A 23,177-nucleotide genomic window follows, 5' to 3' on the forward strand; every position below is an offset into this window, starting at 1 on the left:
CATGGTGTCTTTTGACTTCTAGTTGATATCCATTGATGTGCTTGTTAGTTTTCTGCAGGTGACTCTTTTTTCTTCTTGGATTATTGAGTGTTTGGTTTATTTAAACCTTAAGATTTAAGTTTTTGGAGGGCTTTAGCTTTGTGTGCCATGGTGATGACATGTGGTTGTAATAGTTTGTTGTTTGTTTCTGAAATATTTTTGATGTATGGCAGTGTTATCCTTTTTATCCTTGTGTTAGTTATGTGGTAATGGGTTGAGTGGTCAGGTACTTTTTGATAAAATTACATGGGTCTCCATTTTGTTGGAAGATGTTGGGTAGGCAATGTTTCCTTATTTGGTGTCCTGGGTTGCTGCAGTACATTTGTACTCATCTGAATAATGTACAGACTACATATGGTTATATATGTGAAAGTGCTAGAATTTATAGCATCATTTGCATACAGAAGCAGATGGCAATGAGCTATATATAGCAAAAATCCAGACTGCATCAGATTTTTTTCCCAGCCATCCTAGCACTGCTATCTTATTAAATTCATGGTTTTGTACATACAAGAACCTGTAACACTTCCATACTGCCTCTTTACAGGCAAAAGAGCAGCTTGTAGAAAGGAATGTACTGACTGAGCAGTTTTTTCTTTATTTAATACTAGAAAGAATTCAAATACCCTTTCTGCAAAAAGGTCAAATTAAAATCCCTTACCTGCTCAGACGCCAGACTGAGCTGAATCCAGTTCTCCAGGAATCGTATTTCGAGGGTCAATTTTAGTATCTATGCAGTATCACTTTGACACCATTTCACAGCCTTTTTATCTTGGGAGAGCAGCTGAACCAGATTTCACTGCCAGCATAAATAAATGAGGCTGGCATGGTTGCTCAATGCTTGTTGATCTGAGCCTTTCATATATTTAATCTTCACACATTGTTCTATCTGCCTTAATTCATCAATCTTAGCAATTTACTTTGCTTGACAGGTTTGTTTCACTGTTCTAAAAAAATGGACTCGTTGGCAGCATTAATTGATCAGTTGGTTTAGCCATGGTTGAGTTTACCCAACAGCCATTACCTAACCATTTACAGTAGTATACATGACCCAGTTCAGTATGTATATATGTATGTATGTAATTATGATAAATTCTGAGCTTAAGTTACTTCAGTTCTATTGTAATTCTGGCATTGTTGTTCTGTGGAAGTGTGAAAGAAGGAGCCCTCAGAATTCTTAAGATTCAAGTTCTTCTTTAGGACTGTTTTTTATTCCAACAATACAGGTGTTTACTCTTGAATGCATGAGTACAAGAGTTAGATTATACCTTATCCAGAAATGATTATTATAAAGTTTATTTTGCTTAGTGACCAAATAAAATCTGTAAGTGAAAAGTGTGGCTTAACAACTGAGCAGGTTGTGGATAACCAAGCACAATTAACTGTCCAAATTAACTGTCCTTGTGGAACAGACATCTTTGTAATTTCTTGTTATATTAATTCCCATAATAAACAAGTTGTTGCACTAGGCCATTTTAGTTTTTTTGATTGCACCAGAGTTTCATAATTGAAATATGAATAACTCTATGGTTATGTTTAGCCATTTTTGTTGGTGTCCGGTACTCATTGTTTTCATTTGAAAATAGGTGTTTGAGTTCAATTGTATCAAAACTGAGGACACAAATAAAATATAGTGCTAGTGAATTGTGCAAAAGAACGGTGAGAGTTAAAGAAATCATTCCCAATTCAAGTCCATATTTTTGAAGGGCCCTCTTGGGGAGGCAGATACACATCTTTAGATCACGGGATGTAATAACCAGATTTTTTCCCCTTGAATCAGCATTTTTTCCACCCATAGAAATAGATTACAAGATGCAGCAACAATTCTCTTTTCCTTTTTCTTGAGAGACAAGAAGTGGCAGAGCTACATGTTAAACGTAATTCATGTTGAGTCAGCCTGTATTCCCAATGAGGGTGTGTTTCCCACCATCTTACTCCTCTCCTGCCTGTCCCATGTTTACTTAAAGTTTAGCAATACCATGCAACATCAGAGTGGCTCTAATTTCCGATTATCTGGAACCAGAATTTGAAACCAGCAGTTTCAGGTTTGCAGTCACATTTTGCCTCATAAACCTTTTGAATTGGAACTTTGTGTATGGGAAAAGCATCCCTATGGTTTCCTGTAGAAACCCAGTTGTCTGGATTTGCAGATCCATTAGTACAATTTGCTTTAACAGTCTGTTGTGCACTCCTAACCAAGCCAACAAATTCCAGAAATTAACCCAGAGGGATTAGTTTAGCCTAAAATAGCTGAGGCACTTTGGGGCTCAGATAACTCAATCAATTGTGTCATCCAAATATGGATATGAAGGTTATCAGACTGTTAACTAGCCATTCCTGCATTTGAGACCAAGATATCCTAGAGCAGCCCCACATATGTGACACCTTGTTGCTCATCATTTCCCTCCTCCCTAGAGCATATGTTAAGTTTGCTATTATTTTAATTATTCTTCCAGGTTTCTCCACCAGGAAAAAAAAAACTCAGTGAAGGGCATTTCTTTAGAAGAATCAGTAGGTGTGAAAAAAAGTTAAGTCCTCACTGAGCTCCCATTTTCAAATGAAAATCTCTACAGTTATCTGAACATATTTATATTTTGGAAGCAGCAGATGCTGAGCTATTACCTTGGATTCTAGCAAAGGCTGTACTTCAGGTTTTTGCACAGAGTGCCATTTTGCTCTCCAGATGGACTACAAAGTACATTCCATAACTTTCCTGTTTTATTTGGAGGACCAATACCATTCTTTTAAATGGAGTGCAGCATGTGTCTGGGTATCTTAAGTGCAGTAGCAGCCTGGCGGTTAAAGCATAACTCAGTTAACTCTAATGCATTTTGAATGAAAGCACAGAGACTAACTGGTGTTTTAATATGGTGTTAATATTTCTCCAGGAGATGCAATTGGCTATTAAATCAGCCTTAAATGTTGCTGAACGAAGGAAAACTAAATGACAAGGAACTTCTTGGCATAATACTCCACACTGAACAGTTAAAGGCATATGGCTCTCTTCAATATCTGAAAAAAAAAAATCTTGCAGGAGTTTTCACCAGCCTCAAAATAACTGTAGTTCACATATATGCTGATTTTAAATTGGTGTTTTAAGTTCTTTTTTTCCCTGTAAAAGACCAGGCTTCTGTTGTCAACTGACCAGAAAAAATCCTGCTGTGACCTGTTTTGGGGTGTCTGTGTTTACAGCAGCTTGATTTATAAAAAAAGAACAATAAAAACAGAAAAGAGAAATCCTCTCTCTGCATGAAGCACATAATTATTACTTGCTAATGTCTGCAGACGGGTTAAAGGCACAAAAGTAGCAGCCAAGTGAAAAAGCTGAGCAACCTTCAGCCCGGAAAAATTCCATGGCTTGGATAATTGGATCTAAGAACTGCTTTGCTTTTTGATCCTGTCATGAATTATGCACAGATTTGTTAGGAAGGACTTGAAGGAACATAATTTCTTCCTCCATCTTTAGGCTGAATACAAATATAGTATTAATAACATTTGTGTCTCGGAATGTACTACCTGATTGTATCTGTGTCAAAGAAAGGTGTTATTCTGCCACTGCAGAGAAAGTCCCTGTAATAATTGAAATTACATAATATTATGCCTCAAAATGAATGAAGGGTCCTTGTTGTTTTGCTGGTCTGCCCCTCCACTCCATCAGCTGATTTCTTTCGGGGGGTGAATAGAGAATTGAGTATTTTACCAAGCAAAACCTATCCCCCCTCCTTCAATTTCTGCCCTCTTGGGAGAGAGCCAGTGCAGAGTAGCAGAACCTCTTGAAACAGTCAGGACTCTCAGCCTGTCCAGCAAAGGACACTTCACTGCCAGCAGTTAGTACCACAGTCCCCATTTCTTCAAAATTCAGTCTTTCTTCCCAAAGAATTTCCTGAAGACGGATTTGTTCTTCTGGCTAGGTGAAGCACCTTGGTTTTGCTCACCTACCATTTCTCGGGCTCCACCAGGAGTAGCTATGAAGGAGTGGCAACGGGGCCGGGGAGGAGTAGATGGAGTCTGCTCACCAATGTACAGAGTAACAGAGTAGTTGTTGGGTTCTTTAGACTTCGATAAAGGTGTGATCTTCTGATATGTAGCTGAAAGAGAGAGAGAAAGGAGAGGGGTCTTTATTATTTTTTATAATATCAATGGAATCGCCTGGCAAGTCCAATTTTAGTACTTGTGCCTTTTCACCAGGCCACGAATTATGAAAATTACATATACTGCACTCGCTTCTTTACTAGCAATTACAAAACACAGGACACTTGCATATGGCACTGTTTCAACTCCCCAAACCTTCTAAAGCATTTTGGACATGTGATCCCTCCTTCGCTAACTTTGGTAGATGAAGTAGATTGGACCAATCAGTGCTCCCTTCAAACTGATTGGAAGGAGAGTGCAAAAATCACCTGTCAGTGCCCCCCCATTAAAGTCAGGTGTCTTTTTTCAACAGGTTGAGTGCAGGGCTGGTATATATGTAGGGGGAACATGTAGTGGCTTGCTTGAGCACAGAGGCTGGGAGGCAAGGTGAATGAAGCAAGGCTTCGTACGAACCACTGATACAATCAGAGAAAAATCAAGCTGGGTAGTTTTATTTTCAGATGTAGTAAAACTGATTAGAAAGATCGGCTGATAGGGCTGCCTGTGAAGTCTACTAGCTAATCCTTGTCCAGGTGGCAGGAAGTAAGGCAGCCAAGACTTCCTTGAGTCAATGAGAAATGTCCCCAACAGCCGGTCCTCAAATCTTGTGGAGTTCTGTGATGACAAAATGAAAGTTGTGTCGATTCCAGCTGCTCTGAAGCCAAGTTGGAAGAAAATTGTCTTGGCTGTCCCAGTAAGATGACATTGAGGGAGGCGGCAATGTAGTAAAATGTTGGCAGAGTGAAGAGAGTCAGCAGCTCTACCTCTCATTTCAGCAAGGTTCCATTAAAGATGGAGTGAGGAAGCTTAAAGAGGGAGAAACTGGCTGGGATTATAGGGAGAAAATGTCAGTCTTCCCCTATTGCACTAATGATGTTACCTAGTTTGGGTAATGAAAGGCCTGCAAGAAAACAAGCAAGCTCAGAGAGCACCAAGGACCCCTCATTTCAACCCTGAGTTACAAATATTCTCCTTTATTGGAGCCTTCCATAGCCTGGAGCTCTCACTAACAGCTTGAGGACTATTATTCCCAAAATTCTCAGGCATCACAGACTGTACCCAATCAGGAAATGTCCACAAATATGGTACTACTTCCTTCTTCTCTTGATATCTGGAGTATTTCTAGTGTTCAAATTCAGCTTTGGGAATAGTGAAAAAGGAATGAATATCTGGCCTCTGAGAAACTTCAGGGTCCACTTAGTCTCCAGTCTGGGCCTGCTGACATCTCCTTCATACTTAGGACAATTACTTGTTGATGAGCATTTTGCTTTTCCATTACCATTAATCAGCTTTCAAAAATCATCTTTTCAAAATTGCCTCTGACAGTTGCTTCTGTAAGACATTTGTCAAGGTATAAAGATGCATTTGCCATTCAGGAATAGTCAAAATTCCTTTTATCAGAGGCAAAATACGTATCTTGAGAATTGAATGACTGAGCATATTATCATTCTGAAATGACAGTTATATGCATCTTGACAAAATTAAGATAGATCTGGATTTACTGATAAGTCTCTAGAGATCTGCAATTTTATCAATGATATTTCAATGTATTTCTTTTTCTGATTAAAAAAAGAAATTGACCATTTACTTTTTGGTTCTCGGCTCACAACCAATTGTTGGAGCAGAATTATTTAATTTTAAAGATATGTTTTCCATACTAGGCCCCAGTGTGAATCTAGTATTCCTCCTGTGTAAACAAAGTCTGCTCCATCCTGTTTAAAGCACATTAAAGTGTATTTCAAAATCAAACAAATGGATCTGACTCCCAAAGTGTGCTCCTGGCACCTAGTGGAGATTTTAAGCAATAAACTTGTTAGTTGAAAATAACCTTGACTTCTAACTGAAATGATATAGTCTGAAAATAGCATTATGATGTCATGTTAGTCACTGTAGACACATTTTAATGGCAGACCTTTGAACTGTATTTGAACATAAGGAAATGGGTTGAATAGCTGATTAGCTGTACAAACAGTTAGAAAGAGAGGGAAAAAATAGTCTTAGCAACACTTATTTATTTCTTTGACAGTGCCTATAGACAGTCATTCTAGCAATGCTGTGCATAACCAAATCAATAATTACACCTAATAACTCTGGGGGGGTATTTCTTTATAGATATGCATGTCACACCTGAGGTGAACGAATATGATCGCCTTTTGCTTGTCACCAGTCCACAGTCATCTTCCTGACAGAACGGAGTCTCTTGTGACCATGCTGACTCCAAAGGAGGAGAACACTGCTTTAGATTCTGTTCTGTGGTATAAATAGGTGCAGCTCTGAGGCCATTTCCTAGAAGGAGAGACACACCGCATTAAGGCTAAATATTTCAATCATGTATCTCGGAGGGCTAGTTGTAGCCTTTAAAGACCTGCCAGGGTTGGATCAGATGACCTGCTTATGTGATGTCAGATATTAGCTTTGGCACTGATTATGTAACCTTTACTGTGATAAAAACCAGGAAATAAGCTTAGGACATGTATGTGGGGGGGGGGGTTGCATGTGTGTGAATGGGAAAGACTGTGCTAAGCCATGATTTGGTTAAATATGATTAGCTAGCTCCACTCAACATATAAAACCAAACCAAAACAATCCACATTATAACTTAGTACAGTGGTGGCGAACCTATGGCACGGGTGCCAGAGGCGGCACTCAGAGCCCTCTCTGTGGGCATGCGCGCTGTCGCCCCAGTCCTAGGCCTTCAGCTGAGTTTTATAAAACCTTTTCGCTTTAGGCCTCTGCCGCCGTGTGCAAAAAAAAAAAAAAAGGTTCAATCAGTCAATTTCAACTTCTCCCAGGAAAAAAAAAAGATATTGCAAAGTTGGAATTGATTGATTGAACTTTTTAGTCCCACCCAGTCTGCCATTACTACCGCAGCCATGCCCACCCAATGGGCCACACCCACCCAATTGGCCACACCCAGCCAATGGGCCATACCCACCCGGCACTTGACGATGCATAAGTGGGTTTTGGGTTGCAGTTTGGGCACTCAGTCTCTAAAAGATTCACCATCACTAACTTAGTATGTTAAATAAAGCAAGAGATTACACAATCTGGGATCAGGGCAAGTGATAGCACTAATTTTAAAAACAAAAGGAAAAGAACCATGGTTCCTTTCGGTTCAGACATTGTGCATATGTGTGTGTACACAGTACACTACTTTGGTTCTTTTGTAGATAGAAGCTCTGTTTCTCCAGCTGTCAGCAATCACAGTTTGGGGGTTTGTTCATATACCGTAGATGTCTCTTCCTTGGAGGAAAAACCTCTGTCTCAGTGGATTCCTTTTAAACACTTAGTTCAGTCCAGCAAAGGACTGTGTGGAAATGGCCATTTCTGCTGCCTTTGCCAGTTTCTCCAAGACTTCAAAAGTCCAAAATAAATTAAGAAGATGCTTAAATGGGGTCTATGTCTTTAGTTCTTACCCTGTCCTCTACAGCTGTAGCATTTGAAGGATGCACTCATATGGTGCTTTGATTGAGAAAACAGGAACTTTTTACACTATATTTTATTTAAAGAACTTCTTTACTGGGTAGCTTAGCAATATTACTATACTAAAGATAAAGGCAGTGTCTTTCAGATCAAGATCAACTTTTGGTGACTTCATTGATTTTTGGCAGCAAGGCAGAAATAGTTCATCACTGTTTCCTTTAATGATGTTTGGGGTCTATACTTGTATCATCCCATCCAATTATTTACTAGACCCAACCTTGTTTAGTTCAGAGTCTGGAGGAGCCCAGGTTCTCTATCTGCTGATACTACAATAATAATCTACTGAGGTCAAGTCAGGAAAATGCTCTTGAAAATCTGCAGTTGAGCTCCATATTTACCTGTTGTATCCAGTGGTTCACTGCGAGCAATATAAGGCAACTGCAGCTTTATGCTTGGCTTGGGCAGAAATCTGATTTCATGACTCTTAGTTGGAAGCTTTTTCTGAAAGCTCTGGAAGTGGGAAACTCCTTGGCCAGCAATTGCACTAAAAAAAGGGGTGGGGGTGGAGGGTGGAAATAAGAAAGTGGATTCAAATCCGAACTTGCACAGTGCTATGCTGCATATTTCAGGCAATGCTTAATTGTAAATTGTCTTTTTCATAAAGCAAACAGAGCTGCTTTATTCATAGGCACCAGTTTAGGATATCTCAATTAATTTCATCTGGTCCACTCGCAGTTTTTATGTGGCTGAAAGTAAACCAGCACACTGCATGTTAATAAGAAGTGGGCATCAGAGATGCTTCAACAGTGAGAAATTGGTGAAGTGGGCACAGCAGCGCCTGCATTTTCTACGCCGCATGAGAAAAGCACATCTTCCTTCCCCTGTCCTGACCACTTTCTACAGGGGGAAAATCGAGAGCATCCTGTCATACAGCATCACAGTCTGGTTTGGAGGCATCACTGCTTCAGACAGGAAGGCGGTGCAGAGAGTGGTGAGAATGGCCGAAAAGATCATTGGCTGTTCCCTCCCTCCCATCCAGGACATAGCACAGAAGCGCTGCTTGAGCAGGGTGCGTAAGATTATCTGGGACACTACACATCCTCTTCACGACCTGTTTTCCTTGTTACCTTCTGGGAGGAGGCTTCGTACCAGAACATCCAGATTCAGCCATAGTTTCATTCCATACAGCATTAACCTTGTAAACTCTCAAGCTTCTTTTTCCGTTATATACTCAAGATGGACAGTATTTAATATTTATTGCTACATATATGTAGGGATGTGAGTCTATACATATGTTCATAGTATGTTTAGGTGTGTGTCATGTATGTGTTTCACTTTGAGAGCGGGCAACTAAATTTCATTTTTGATGTGTGCCATTGTGCCACAGTATAAAAATGACAATAAAGGTTATCTTATCTTATCTTATCTTATCTTATCTTATCTTATCTTATTAATGTAGAGGCTGGAGAGTCACACAGGAAGGAAAAAGCAAGGAAACTACAGTGATAATCTTAATTCAACTTGAACAAGATGCATTGCCAAATATTAAACTGTCATTAATCTAATCTCTGCAGATGTGCCAGACTGCAGTCCCCATCAGCTCCAGCTAGCATGGAGCTAGCATAACTTTACATTTAGGAATCCTAGAGCCTGGATATTCTCAGTACCTTGACACAGTATTGCATTTTTAAAAAGCAAGCACCAAAATATTTATAGGAATACTGTATCAAGTTTGTGAATTCTCAAAAGCTTTCTGCACTCTCCTCTGCAGTATTGTAGCCAGGTTGCTTGAACTTCTTACCTAACCACAGAGGTCATCCCTTGAGCAGGCTGGGAAGATGATGGGAAGAAATCCATTTCAGGTAAACCTTGGAGCATATGAAAGCAGTCATTTCAGATATCACATTTTAAAATAAAACCATTCAAGTAGTTTAAAAAGAGGTCTCATATCCAAGCAAACCTAGGACAGGTCTACTTCTTACACTTCAGAGCAAAAAAGAAAAGCAAGAAAGAATAGAGTGCTATAGTCTCTCTGATAAGCATATTGGAATGATTCATGAATTTTAAAGCACTTTCATTCCTCTTTACTTTTGTAGTTTGACTCAAACATGAAATGTGCACAGGTGCCCATGTATGAGCCACTGCTGTTATACCGTTACACACAAGGAGCTGAGCCTAGGAGATCATTTTGTTTTAGCTTCATCTCCCACAAATAAATCCCAATATTTTAGTGAATTTTCCCTAAAATATTAAGATTAGCCCATGTTACGATCTTAGGTTTGACCCAGGTTCAATGAGATACATAGTGAGGGAAGATAAAAGTTGTTGTTAGATGACCAAACTTTTCTCTGCTTAGGCCAATTTCTATATTCAGTCTTACCTGAGTTTTGCTGTAATTTGGTGACCCATTCTTTCATGAGTGGTTCAGTTGGAGCTCTGAGAAGATACTTGGAGCCATCACTCAACCTAGACATGTGTGAGAGAAAAAGTATTATGGTATCAAACTTCCAAGGTAGATCAGATTAGGAATTCATTGTTAAGTAAATCAGTACTACTTATTGTAAAGCTATAGTAAAAAAATCTTATAAGTCTGAACGTGCTTCCTCCTCTGTCCCTTCATCTTCATGAGATCTAGGGAGGGTCTTGTCTGAGATGTTTACTTAGGATATTTTCCTGCCCTGGACTCAGTCCTCTTTTATCTGATTGTTGTCTTGGTAGTGGCTCTTCTTCCTGTCTGTCAAGGCCATTCCCTCTGCCTTCTACATATGGTGTTGTAAAGAACACTGTATAATTTTGGAGACTGGTCTAGACAACTCCATAGAATATTTTCCAGTACTTTCTAATCCTAAGACACCTGTCAATAGAACTATTAGATGATAGCTGCTACATTCCAGATTTCACTGGGAATTAAGACATAAGTAATAGGTAGAAATAACTTATCTACCTTAAACATTACTACCAGTTAAGAGATGGGGATGATTGAAAGTTGTATGTGAAGAGGAACCAATTTGTGCTGGAATTCTGAAAAAAAAAAGTTGATTCTGCTCTCTTCAGGAAATTCATTGGCACTATGGGTTGTCCTAGAAATCTGATGGGGAGTGGAGGTATGACAAACTGCTTGTGTCCTTCCTCAGCAACTGAACACAGTGAATGCGTTCCACTGTTGGCATATTGGGATATCTACAAAAATTATATAAAGGACAGCACCTCTTCCAAATGCCCAGTCAGAGAATGAAAATTTCCAAATTCTATCGGTACATATACCTGAAAGTACCAAATGCATCCAGTTACCTCATACAGAAGTGGAAAAACTGATGCTACTCACTGTAATGTGAAACAATTGCTCTTTTTGGTGTATTCTGTTTCCAGGGTGCAAACAGCTCCAGACAAGTTCAACGGTAAGGCCGTCACAGAGCTCTGCTATGCAAAGAAGGCAAACATAAAGTCCCCACACTTGAAAATATTGCTTCTAATTATAGCTATGGCTAGTACATATTTAATCAAGAAAAAGCTTAAATGGCAAACTGAAGAAAGGAATGATCCAGGATTCTGTTTCTGCATTTCTATTGATTCAGACCAGGGGTCTCCAACCTTGGCCACTTTAAGACTTTTGGACCTCAACTCCCAGAATTCTTCAGCCAGCCCTGTTGGCTGTGGAATTCTGGGACTTGAAGTCCACAAATCTTAAAGTTGCCAAGGTTAGAGACCTCTGATAGACACAATGTAAAATGCAAGGATCTCTTGGTGATCATGTTCACTCTTCTTGCTTAATGGATCAACGTCATTATTCTAAGAGAGCCTATGCAGGTGCTTCTATTCTATGAAAGTTTTGTGAGTTTTAATCACTGCTGTTTATAATTGCAATTTAGGTTCAGTTTCAATGCAGCTATGGGTACTTTGTATTCTGTTACGCTTCGTGATCATACTAGGATACACGTCATTTTAAGTTTTATTTTGGAAAAAAATGCTGTTTATTTCTATATCTAAGTCAACAAAAACAGTATAAAGTGTTCTCAAGTAGATATATTTAATGACCTTGTTCATGCAGAAGTCATTGGGTGAAGGATTATAAAGGATATAAAATGGCGGAGAAACAAATTCAAGCAGAATTGAAAAGGAGAACCTCTGTTAAATGTTTGGCAGAGACTTTTTTATATTATACCTATTCCATTTCTCAAGGAGAAAATCTATCTATGTGATTGCTAGGGGTACAAAAAGACTTGATGATGGCATATAATCAATCGTGTGTTTTTTTCTCTCTCTGTCTCTTTCACCAGCAATTACCTTGAGGGTATCTTTCTTGTCCTGGTAAAAACACAAAGTTTGCCTCATCAGAACTGTATGAAATGTGTTCCAGGAGCGGCTATTTGCCTGAAAGAAAAAAAGGCCAAGCTCAAATCTAAAACAGATGAAGATTGGTCTGAACATAAAGTAGCACAAGTATGAAACCTCTTTTATCCAAACTTGCTTTTAGAATACAGGTAGTCCTCGACTTACAACCATTCGTTTAATGACCAAAGTTACAAGGCACTGCCTGTGGAGATTCTCGGTCATCCAGGTCAGGGTTATCCCAAAGGTACTTTTTTAAGAGGACCACTGGTTCGAAAGAAGGGTCAAAGAGGCCATCTAAGTCAAAACTGAACAGCCATCTCTCAACAGAGGGGGAGGGATACGATATCATCTACCTCCAGTCTATAACACAGTCCTTTCAACAGTTCCAAGAAGGCTCCACACCCATTTGCATTACTCAGGTGATCCTAACGACACAAATAAACCTCCAGGTGGCCTCAACGACTCTCTAAAAAATGCAAATTACCAGCTATCTGCAAGGAATATAAATCCTTCCATTCCCCACCATCCAGTCAGAGCTGAAGAAGCTTCTTAGGATGAGAAGTGAAAACAAGAAAGTCCAGTTGCCTCTTGAAAAAGCATTCTTGGGATTATAAAGCACTGAAAAAAAAAAGAGTTACGTATGACCTGTCCTGGCACTTGTAACCTTTGCATATCCCCACAGTCATATGGTCATATTTTGGGTGCTTGGCAACCAGCATATATTTATGATGGCTGCAGCATTCTGCAGTAACCTGATCAGCCCTTGGGACTTTCCCAGCTGGCCTCCAACAAGCAAAGTCAATGGGGGAAGCTGGATTTGCCAATGACTATGTGATTCACTTCACAACTGCAGTGATTCCCTTGACAGACCTGGCAAAAAATATATTGTAAAATTAGGAGCTTAGCAATGGAAATTCTGGTCCCAACTGTAAGTCATAAGTTGAGGACTACCTATAAACTCTTTCCTAAAACATGGGTCAACAGAAACAACCAACGTCAGAGAGCTCCTTCAGGACACGAAGAGCTATATAATTGGCACCAAGCAAATAAAGTATGGGTGATTCCCTGGTAACAATTTCCTACTCCAGGTCTGGTTTGAATCAAACTAGTTTTTAACCTTATTTTAGCTGACAAACTATGGATTATATTTATCCTGAAAACTCAGATCATTTCTTACTTTAGTTTATATTTGAATCATCTCATTGAAACACTGGAAGTTTCACTCCAACACTGGAAGTTTTTAAGAAGAGACTGGACAGCCATTTGTCCGAAATGGTATAGGGCAGTGCTTCTCAACCTTGGCCACTTGAAGACGTCTGGACTTTAACTCCCAGAATTCCCCAGCCAGCCCTGCTGGCTGGGGAATTTTGGGAGTTGAAGTCCTGACGTCTTCAAGTGGCCAAGGTTGAGAAACACTGGTATAGGGTTTCCTGCCTGAGCAGGGGGTTGGACTAGATGACCTCCAAGGTCCCTTCCAACTTTACTACTACTACTACTACTACTACTATTAAAAACTTTTGGAGCTGTATCAATGTTACTGACAACATATCCCTACAAGATTAGATGAGATTGTTTCAATGTGGCAATTGACAACCGGTAGTTGTTTGGATCTGCAGACAAGCATCAGCAAGAAGTAAAAAAGAAATCAACATACTTTCCCTTTCTCTATATAAATACCTTTCTGCCCCCTGCCTGCAACAGGTTCTTTCTTTCCAGAGGTCCTTCCATCATCTGAAGTTCCAATTTACTTGGAAGAGTCTAGAAAAAGACAGATGATAATATACAGTCTCCTAAAAACATTTTTTTAAAAAAACCCCAATCTCTTGCAAAGGAACTCAAGGCATTTTTGTATCACTTTCCCCAAAATGTAGCCAAAGGATGAGAGAATGTTTTTTTTTTCTAGCCAAACTTGCTACAATACTAACCTTAGCTTAGTTAAGTAAGTAGATTCCAGGTGTGCTTGTCTACCATAGCTATCATCTTCCAGCTACATGGAATGGGCCAAATTGACTGGCATTGATGAAAATCACACTCAGACACACCTGTAAGGCTCAGTATTAACAGCAATCTACTTTAAAAAGTGTGAGTCTTGCATTAGTGAGAAGATAAATCTATCAATTCTTTTGGGGACATTTGAAAAAGAACTGCAAAAGTTTAAATGTTAGATAAAACAAACTTTCTAATATAGTTTTTCCTATCCCACCCCTTGAAAGCCAATCATCCTCACCTTGCAAACACTTTTGCTTTCTTCTTGGAATTTCTGTTGATCCGCTGGACATATTTTTTGCAGTGACAATTCTCCGGGTGAAGCTGCTGCCTCTTTATTTAGCTCCTGGCAAATAGATATATCTGCTTTGCTGCACTGATTTGGTCCGTTTTTCCTCTTGTCAACCCCAAGACCGGTCCTTCTTTCTCCTTCTGAATTCTGTAACATTTCAGCAGAAGTGGGAAGCTTGAATTTGGCTATCAACCAATTATCTGCAGATGTCAGGAGAAGCTTCCCACCTGAACTGCCCAGGCTTTGTTCTTTGTCCTTTTTTCTCCCTGGGTCACCAGGGACATCTGACCCTTTTTTATGCTTCTCCATATTATTCCATATGGCCTGCAGCTCTTCTTCCTCCTCCTCAAACATCTCATGAGCAGGGTGACGAACCTCTACTGCCATGTCTTGCAACTTTGTTCCTTTGGCTACCTCTGCCCATGGAGTCAAATTGAAAGGGCAAAGTTCTGGGTTACTCAGAGTGTTTTCCTCATAGCCCAACTCGCAATCAAGCTTAGAAGGTTCGGTGGGGGATTTATGTCCCAAGTGCAGAAATGAAGGCGGGTGTCTTGACATGCTTTCTTCCGAGCACTGGGCATTTTCTTTTTCTGGTGTCTCGTTCACTAAAGGATCTTTAATTCTGGTTAGATGAGAAACTAAATCAGGGTTGCTTGTAGATTCAGCAGAGGAAGGCTTCAATTTCAACCTCAAAGCCTCTTGAACTTTGACTCTCTTATCATCTACACCTTTTACTTGCTTCTCTTTGGAACTACCCATTCTACTCAGCGAGGCAGCTAGTTTATCCCATTCCAAACCTATCTGCTCATGCAGTCCACCGATATGAGATGGTTTATTCTGCTTGAAATAAAAAAAATCATCACTGGAATTGTTTTGACTTGTAGGATGCAGCCTCACCTCTTCAGTAGAAGCAACAGAGTAAGCTTTCTGCCTACCATGGGTTGGGTTGATGTTCACTTCTTCAAACCAAGTGCCTTTCTTAGTCTTGGGGAGCTTATGAGAACCATCCTCTACTCTCATGAGCTTTGAATGCATTACTCGCTGTCCTCTTATGGTTTCCTTCTCCAGGCTGATACTGGTCTCAGGTGACTTTGCCTCTTCTGTACTTCTTTGGGCCCCTTGTTTCACCTGGTTTTCTCCCTTCCTTTCTGCTAGCTCTTTCTTTGCTACCTTGACAATGTCATGGACATTTCTAAGAGCACTGAGGTCCTTGGGAAGTTCCAGGCTCAAAACAGATCCCAGGGAAAGATGCTGACACGCGTTCATCTTTTCTGTGGATGAGTGGTGACTATGGAGACTTTTGTTTTGTTTCTGGAATGTGCACTTTCCAGATGTTTCTCTAGCTAAATCACATTCGGCATCAATAGCCCATTCTAGTGGATTCTTCACATAATCCATCAGCTCTCTTTGTGGTAAGGACAATGCCTGCAGGACTTGCACCCTCCGGCTGCATCGAGGTGGCCAAGTGCTATGCTTCCCTTCTTGCAGACAGTTTGCTTTTGTACCCATAATCCTTTGCGATGTGAGCCACTGAATATCTCCTGCTCTTGCTTCGGCTTTTCCGTTTGGGCTTTTTGAGGAGCAGCTGGAACTAATCTTGGGGAATGTGTGAGAGGTTGCTTTGCTCCATTCTACCCTGGAAAATGGGAAAGAAGGAATTCTGGGAGGCTCTTGTTTAACGGATTCTGCTATGAAGGCTGAATTTCCAAAGTTGGCATCTTGATTTCTACATCCATCTTTCTCCTTTACATGTAGATAGGTGCTCACCTGTAAAACATAGTAAGTGAAGTAAAGAACATCTCTGAGCTGCATGAAGCTGCCGGAGTCTAAACCAACTATTTAGGATAGCACAGCAGCAAACTTGCATTCATACAACCTTATTTAAAGGCATGCACTGGAACATGCTTTCTTCTGCCAAATGTTTATTCGCTCTTCACTGAAAGACCCATTCATGCAATTCATGGACAATGCACTTCAGGTTTATTAATGTTCTCACCAACTGAAACTCCAGCTATTCTAGTTTATTTCATTTTATTATTCCAGGCTTTTCAGGAAGGGAGGAAGTGTTGGGCAGAACTTAAATATAGAGGAACCATTACTAAATGCATCTCAAAGCATTTAAATATAGATGATGTACTACCTACTTTCAATTCATTTCAACATTCAAACTATCAACAGAGTATTACAAACATCTAATGGGTTAAGTTAAAGTGATTAGCTGAAAGAGGCATTGGCCATTTTCCAGAAATAAAATAATTTCTCCTGTCCATATCTTAGCTCAAAATTCAGTATACTGCAGGACTCATTTCTTGATTCTTTTTCCTTTGCAAACCCATTTACTCCTTCATACTGGGATATAAATTACATAATGTTCCTCTTCCTAGTATATCTTCTGTGAATTTGTAAGTCTGCATAGGTGACACCAGTCCATCATTTTCAATAGTTATACAGAACAGAGAACCTTCATAAATGTAGGGACTAACAGCAGAAACTGTGTAGGCTTCAATTATTGAAGATGCAAAATGTCCAGGAGAACAGCATATATAGAGCTTGGTTAAAATACAACATACAGTATTTAAGAGCCTTGGTGGCACAGTGGTTAGAATTCAGTATTGCAGGCTAACTCTGCTCACACTGCCAAGAGTTTGAATCCTTACAAGGTCAGTAAAACGAGGACCCAGATTGTTGGGGGCAATATGCTGACTCTGTAAACCGCTTAGAGAGGGCTATAAAGCACTATGAAGCAGTATATAAGGCTAAGTGCTATTGCTATTTAAAGTCCTATGGGAGCAGTTTTCATAGGACATATTAGAATATGAGATGGAAACTTTAATGCAACTGTTATGTATTCATGCCTTTATACACTGTGCCCTTGGAAAAAGTGCCTGCCTGATTCCTAACATGGATAACCATAAATCAACGCAGGAGTTAGCTATGAGGAGTAGCAATGAGCTAGTTAGTCAAGGACCTTGCAACATGCAGCCATGTGCTCTAACATGCAACCCTGGTCCTCACTCCTTCATTCCTACCTCACAGCAATTTTACCTCTTTCACATGCTGATGGTACAGCCTTTTCTTTCTCTTTAAACTACCCAAAGTATTTCCTAAAAGTCCCTGGCAACGTTTCCAAAATGTTTTACAGGCTGAGGGTTTAATTTCAGAGAGCTGGATATTAGGAAAGAAACAAAAATGGAAAGTGAAGGAGTAGTAACAACAACCTACAACAGCCAGCAGAGAAATGAAAGTGCAGAAAGTCAGTTGGTGCCACATAAAAAGGCTGCTAGATGTAGGAATGGCAGCTGTTTATGTAAGAAGCAGAAAACAAAGCTAGCTTCCTTGATCCATACTGCGTTATTGGCTCAGTCATGAAGTTCCAAATTTTCCACTGATGTTAGGTGCTCCCCGACTTGACATTCTTAGTTGGAAATTTTCTCACATTAGAAATTCTTACCTCCCATCACTCTAGAACGATGCATTCAGGAACTTTTAAGATGTGTGAACTTCAACTCCCCAAATTCATGCTGGCTAGGGAATTTTGGGAGTTAAAGTCCACACATTTTAAAGTTGCCAAAGTTGGAAAAACAGTGCTGTAGAGGCAGTGTTACATTTATTGAATTTGACAATTAAGCACATATATCTCTTTGGCAAGGAAATGTCCGTGCCTTACCTTGTGTGAAGTCTCTTGTTCTGCAGTTGGTGAAGAGGCAGTCTGGCTTCCTGCAGCCTTTGTCTGCCCTTCCTTTTCAATGCTCAAGATCAAGCTCACCGTGCTCCCCAAACTGCCAGGGGCTGCTTGTGGCAAAAGTAACACTGGGGTCTCTGAGGGTTCTAGAACTAGCGTTCCCTTGGGGACGTCCACCTCAAAGGGTAAACCATTTCCTGATTCTTCCAAGCTCTGTTTGTACCCTGGAAGAACATTTAGTGCAAATGCAGTGGAGACTGGTTCATTGTGTTGTTTATGGTACTCTCCTGCTGAACATTTCGTTAACACCTTAGAGTTCAGGATACCATCTGTTTCAATCACATCAGCTCTAGAATCGAGCTCAATCTAAGGAGTAAGAAAACACAGTAAATAAGCTGCATGGATAATTTATTCATTTTCTTCCTTCAGCTTGAATGCATTGTTGTTATTTCTGAACTGGGATCTCCTTCCTTCTTGACTGTACAGGTTTCTATGCATTAAGTGACTATGAACTGGACATAAGATCATGGCCTATTCAGAAAATTAGAATGTGTTTGTAAATCCTGCCATCATTATTGAATCTGGGGAAAGGATTGGTTCCTCATTCTGTGTTGTGGTTGGTTCACACAAAGGAGGCAAAAGACCAGCTGGGCAAGTCTGCTGCAAATTTGGAGACCACCCACTCAAGTGAACAAGTGCCTTACATATGAAACTAGGCTATTTGCCTCAATCTCCTGTGCTAGAGTTTTTCAGGAGGAAAAAAAACCCCCAGCAACTGAAAATCTATTCTGATGGCAAGTATCAAGCAACAGCTCAATTTACCTAAATATAATAGGAATGGAGACCACAGAGAAAAGTTCCACTGCTGTATTGATTCTTGGAGAGTTTTAATCTGAATGTGCTATGCTTATTTTACTTAAAATAAGCATAGCAAAACCTAAATGGGAAAACTCCAACATTGGAGAAAGGGAGCAAATAGACACAGGGCACGGTCGTTGCTCTTCTTATTATTGGAAAGGAATCAGATTAAGGAATGGGAGTATGAGAGCCAAGATGATGGTTATTTAAAAATCTTAATATAGTCATAATTATACTTTTAAGGGCTTCTTCAGTGATGTTTTGACAACTTCTCAGTCTAGCCCCCAGTTCTCAACTCTCCATAGTCACTATCCAAGGCTGGTCCAGATTGCTTTCTTCCTTAAAACAGAATTATCTCCTTCCAAGTCTTAACAAGTACAGGTGAGCAAAGGGCCCTGAAAAGAATTGCACATTCCTTCCAGTTTCGTAAAGACTTTAAGAGACCAGAATAAATTTGGTTGGAAAGGGGAAGAAGGCAATAAAAAGGATCCAGGTGATTAGCTCCTGCACTTTCTCTACAGCAGCATTTTTTAAAAGGATGTAAGCACAGCCATGAGACATAGAATATCCATTTCTATTTTTGGTAACAAAACATCGATAGAGCTACATATATACTTTGGGCAGATGTCCTCATCTTTATCAAAATAGAGTGGACTGGTACTTTGTCTATACATCCTAGAATGAGAAGCTGTTGCCAAAGCAACAGAATTGGGTTATTTAAGAATTCTGAGCCCTGCTGGTGATACACTGGACTTTTTTTTTTTAATATAAATCCAGATGCATACTGCATACTGCAGTCATGATTCACTGCATACTATGAGTCCATTATACTGATCCAAACACAAGCCTATGTATTTGGGGCAATATTCTAAAACCAAATTGTTGTCTTGTATCTCACCCCTCTGCCTAGATCAGGGGTCTGCAACCTTGACAACTTTAAGACTTGTGGACTTCAGCTATGCTGGCTGAGGAATTTTGGGAGCTGAAGTCCACAAGTCTTAAAGTTGTCAAGGTTGCAGACCCCTGGCCTAGATAGGTGCTTTGATTGGTGGAGCCAATCAAAAGAAATATTGAATCAGAACATCTAGATCTGGTCTAGATAACGTTTTTGCAGTTAAATCAGGAGCACTTTTATGTCGCCACTGTTTTCACTGTCAGTGTTCTCAGAAGTTTGAAGGTGACCCATCTTTACTTTTGCCCATTTGAAAGGCTGAGGACAAGAAGTGAAAATTGTTTCCCCATCTTGAGCTGTTCTATGTCCTCATGTATAAGCAGACAGCTGATGGCATGGACAACAATCTGATATATTAACTGCAGATTCAATATTGATGGCAGAATTTACAAATACAAACATGAATTCATGAATACTTCTCTAGTTCACTTGCATCACAATCCAGTGATACAAATCAGAGAAAAAGATAATAAAGTTAAATAATAAGGAAACTTCAATCCTCCCCCTTGGTTGCACAAGACTGTCTTCATCTTTTCCCCAGTCCATAAATAAAAGTTCCTATTTGTAACAAAGGCACTCTAGAGGCATACTAACTTGAAGGTTCTGAGGCACGTTTAGAGTGCTATCCCGAGTCTCTGGCTCATCATTCTGGTTTCCAGGGTGCCTTGGGGAACACTGTGCTTGATACCGTACCATTACCCATCCCAGCATGTTCTGTAGCTCCTCCATTCGCTCCTTTATCTAAAGGCAGAAAAAATGTGAAAGAGGAGGGGGAAAAACACCTGAAATGCCATATTACAGTATCTCTGAGACTATTTCCTTTCTCTTAAATATTGGTTTCCCTATTCTTAAGGACGCCAGGTAGATTAATAGATTTGTACCTGTCCCTTTTCATTCAAAGAGTTTAACCATTATATCCTACTTATTTGTCCAGTTACCCCAATAAGGCCTGCTGAGAGAATCTATCATTTCATCACAAAAACCACTGCGACCTTAATGATGAACAACTATTGGTACTTCAAGGATAACTGCAAAAGTTCTGTAGATCATAGCAAGCTTCATCAGAACCATGGAACTGATGTTTCATATATTTTATGCATTAAATTATTAGAGAAAGGAAACACGATTAGCACAACTCTTTGAACTCTCCTCAAATGTTCACAAGAGAGAAACTCCTTTTTCATCTTTTACAGACCTCTTGCACTTGTTTTAGCAGACAAGAACAGATATTCCTTACAGTTAATCTCATTTTTCATTCTAATTGAGAGGAATGAGCCCCTTTCAATGTTTCCTGTAATGTTGCTCCCTGTTCTCAGCAGCTACTCTATGTGTGATCTTCTTTAGTTGCTTCTTCCTGTTTTAGATTCTTTTATTCCCAAACTTTTCCTATAGTGCTACTCAGCTGATTTTCTGCTGCTGTTTCCCCTTGCAATCTGATCTGTGACCAACTCTAAAACCTGTCCTTTTGCTTTCCTCTCAAACTCTTGACTTAGTTTCACTCTACCAACAGAAGAGAATTTCTGTAGCTCAGGGTTGAACTGTGGAGTCCTTGGTGCTCTCTGATCTTGGTTATTACCAAGGACCACATAGCTTCACTCTATTTCAGGGGTCTTCAAACTTGGCCCTTTTATGACTTGTGGACTTCAACTCCCAGAATTCCTCAGCCAGCGTGGAATAAAAGGGCCACGTTTGAAGACCCCTGCTCTATTTCTTCCCAAATATGCTCTCAGAATTGAAAAATAAATAAATCTTTGATATCCTTGATCCCAGTCATTGCTCTGAAACCATTTCTTTCTCCCACTTCTCCAAAATCAGCTATAGGAAAACTTGAACTTTCTTATGAAATCAAAGCAATTAAAATATCTATTTGAAACTTAGCATGTTGATCCAGTGCAATAATGATTACAAACCACACTGAGGGCTGTGATTACATTTGTCTGCTTGTACCATGGACTGTGTTTAGTTCTTTCACTTCTGTAGAGGGCAACATATATTTGCAGAACTGAATTTCATCTCTCATTTTAAGGTCTAGGTTTAAATGATAGGTGTGTCCATCCCACCCCACCTGTGCTGCACTTCCCCACTGGAGTAGGTTCTCCTTACTGGCTCAAATAGCAGAAATTGAGAAATTTTTTATAATTAATACCATAATATTATTTTCTGATCATTTCAGTGATAACTAAGTGAATACCTCACTCATAAGATCATGTTACTGGACCTCTCTAAATCAGAGATAGCAAATAGGTGCTCTAGGCAACACTATGAGGTTTTTTTTAAATTGCTCACTGGATTTCTTTATGTGAAAAAATGCTTCAAAGGGTGTGAATTGGATATAATCTATAATTAACATTATTATCTCTCTCTCTCTCTCTGTCTCCCGAGGATTTTAACCCATCTGGGCCTGAGAATACATACTACCTAACTGGAAAGCATTTGCTACTGGATGAAGCTAATGCCCAGGAGGGAGCTGTTTAATGGTGCAAAATATGTCCCTAATTAAGAGCAGTCCTGAGAAATCTATGAAAACCATTATCTACTGAAAGCCATTAGCTGCTCTGAGCCACTAATTCATAAAGATGTGCATATCTAAAAAGCTACCATGATCTTTTTCTGGGCTTAAATACTGATTTCGTAAATTACCTAAAATGATATCTCCATTGACAGCCTGTGGGATGTGTACATCCCCTCTCACACTTACCGTTTTACTCAAGCAGTGTCCTTCAGTTACCAGGTCCCACCCTGATGCTGCCAGCTCTTCAAATTCCTTGAACTTAGCCTCCATACTATCCTTCAGATTCTCCCAGGGGGCTTCTGAAAGGCCTTGAGAATTCAGATTCTCTGAGAAAATTTGTGCCCGGGTGTCCTCTGTCCAAGAGCTAGAAAATCAAGTGTGTGAGGACAGCTGTGAATGCAACTAGAAGAAATAGGTCTTCATACCTGCCTAAATATAGCCAATTTAACTTTCCATTGCAAAAGTGGAGAGAAGGTAGAATAAAACAAAAAGGTAGATTTCTGGACGATGTCAGAATAGCAGCAGCAATAATATCAAAAACCCTCAATGACTTTGTGCACCAAAATTTGTCTGCTGAATGAGGAAAGCTGGAAGTAAATAGGGAATGGATTAGGGGGTGGAAAATGCTGCATGTTCAATGTAATCCTGGTACTCAAAATGTACTCTTAGGCTTTGGGGTGGACTTCCATCAGTACGCTGATGATACTCAGCTGTACATTTCCACCCCGGGCCACCCCAATGATGCCCTTGACGTGATGACCCGGTGTCTGGAGGCCGTAAGGGTCTGGATGGGGAGAAACACACTCAGGCTCAACCCTTCCAAGACCGAGTGGCTGTGGCTACCGGCGCCTCGGCATAGTCAGCTGATTCCATCGCTGACTATAGGGGGCGAAACTTTGGCTCCCTCGGAAAGGGTACGCAATCTGGGTGTCCTCCTGGACCCACGGCTGACACTGGAAGACCAGTTGGC

At 40.0% G+C, this 23,177-nt stretch overlaps 1 protein-coding gene across 1 annotated transcript in view; it reads right to left on the reverse strand.

Moving 5' to 3' along the window:
- Nucleotides 1-2,629: 2,629 nt before the first annotated feature.
- Nucleotides 2,630-23,177, reverse strand: part of LOC107294457 — a 64,049-nt gene continuing 43,501 nt past the window's right edge. The window contains exons 20-31 of the mRNA XM_015823689.1: nt 22,394-22,571; nt 20,290-20,436; nt 17,871-18,251; nt 14,153-15,970; nt 13,603-13,683; nt 11,878-11,898; nt 10,919-11,010; nt 9,974-10,059; nt 9,395-9,461; nt 7,992-8,137; nt 6,298-6,456; nt 2,630-4,127 (exon numbers count right to left, since the gene is read on the reverse strand). Coding sequence (XP_015679175.1) covers nt 3,898-4,127; nt 6,298-6,456; nt 7,992-8,137; nt 9,395-9,461; nt 9,974-10,059; nt 10,919-11,010; nt 11,878-11,898; nt 13,603-13,683; nt 14,153-15,970; nt 17,871-18,251; nt 20,290-20,436; nt 22,394-22,571 — 3,406 coding nt within the window. The 3' untranslated portion in view covers nt 2,630-3,897. The remainder of the gene's footprint in view (nt 4,128-6,297; nt 6,457-7,991; nt 8,138-9,394; nt 9,462-9,973; nt 10,060-10,918; nt 11,011-11,877; nt 11,899-13,602; nt 13,684-14,152; nt 15,971-17,870; nt 18,252-20,289; nt 20,437-22,393; nt 22,572-23,177) is intronic.

This window comes from Protobothrops mucrosquamatus, unplaced genomic scaffold, assembly GCF_001527695.2.
Source record: "Protobothrops mucrosquamatus isolate PMUCROS unplaced genomic scaffold, P.Mucros_1.0 scaffold1951, whole genome shotgun sequence".
Lineage (NCBI taxonomy): Eukaryota > Metazoa > Chordata > Lepidosauria > Squamata > Viperidae > Protobothrops > Protobothrops mucrosquamatus.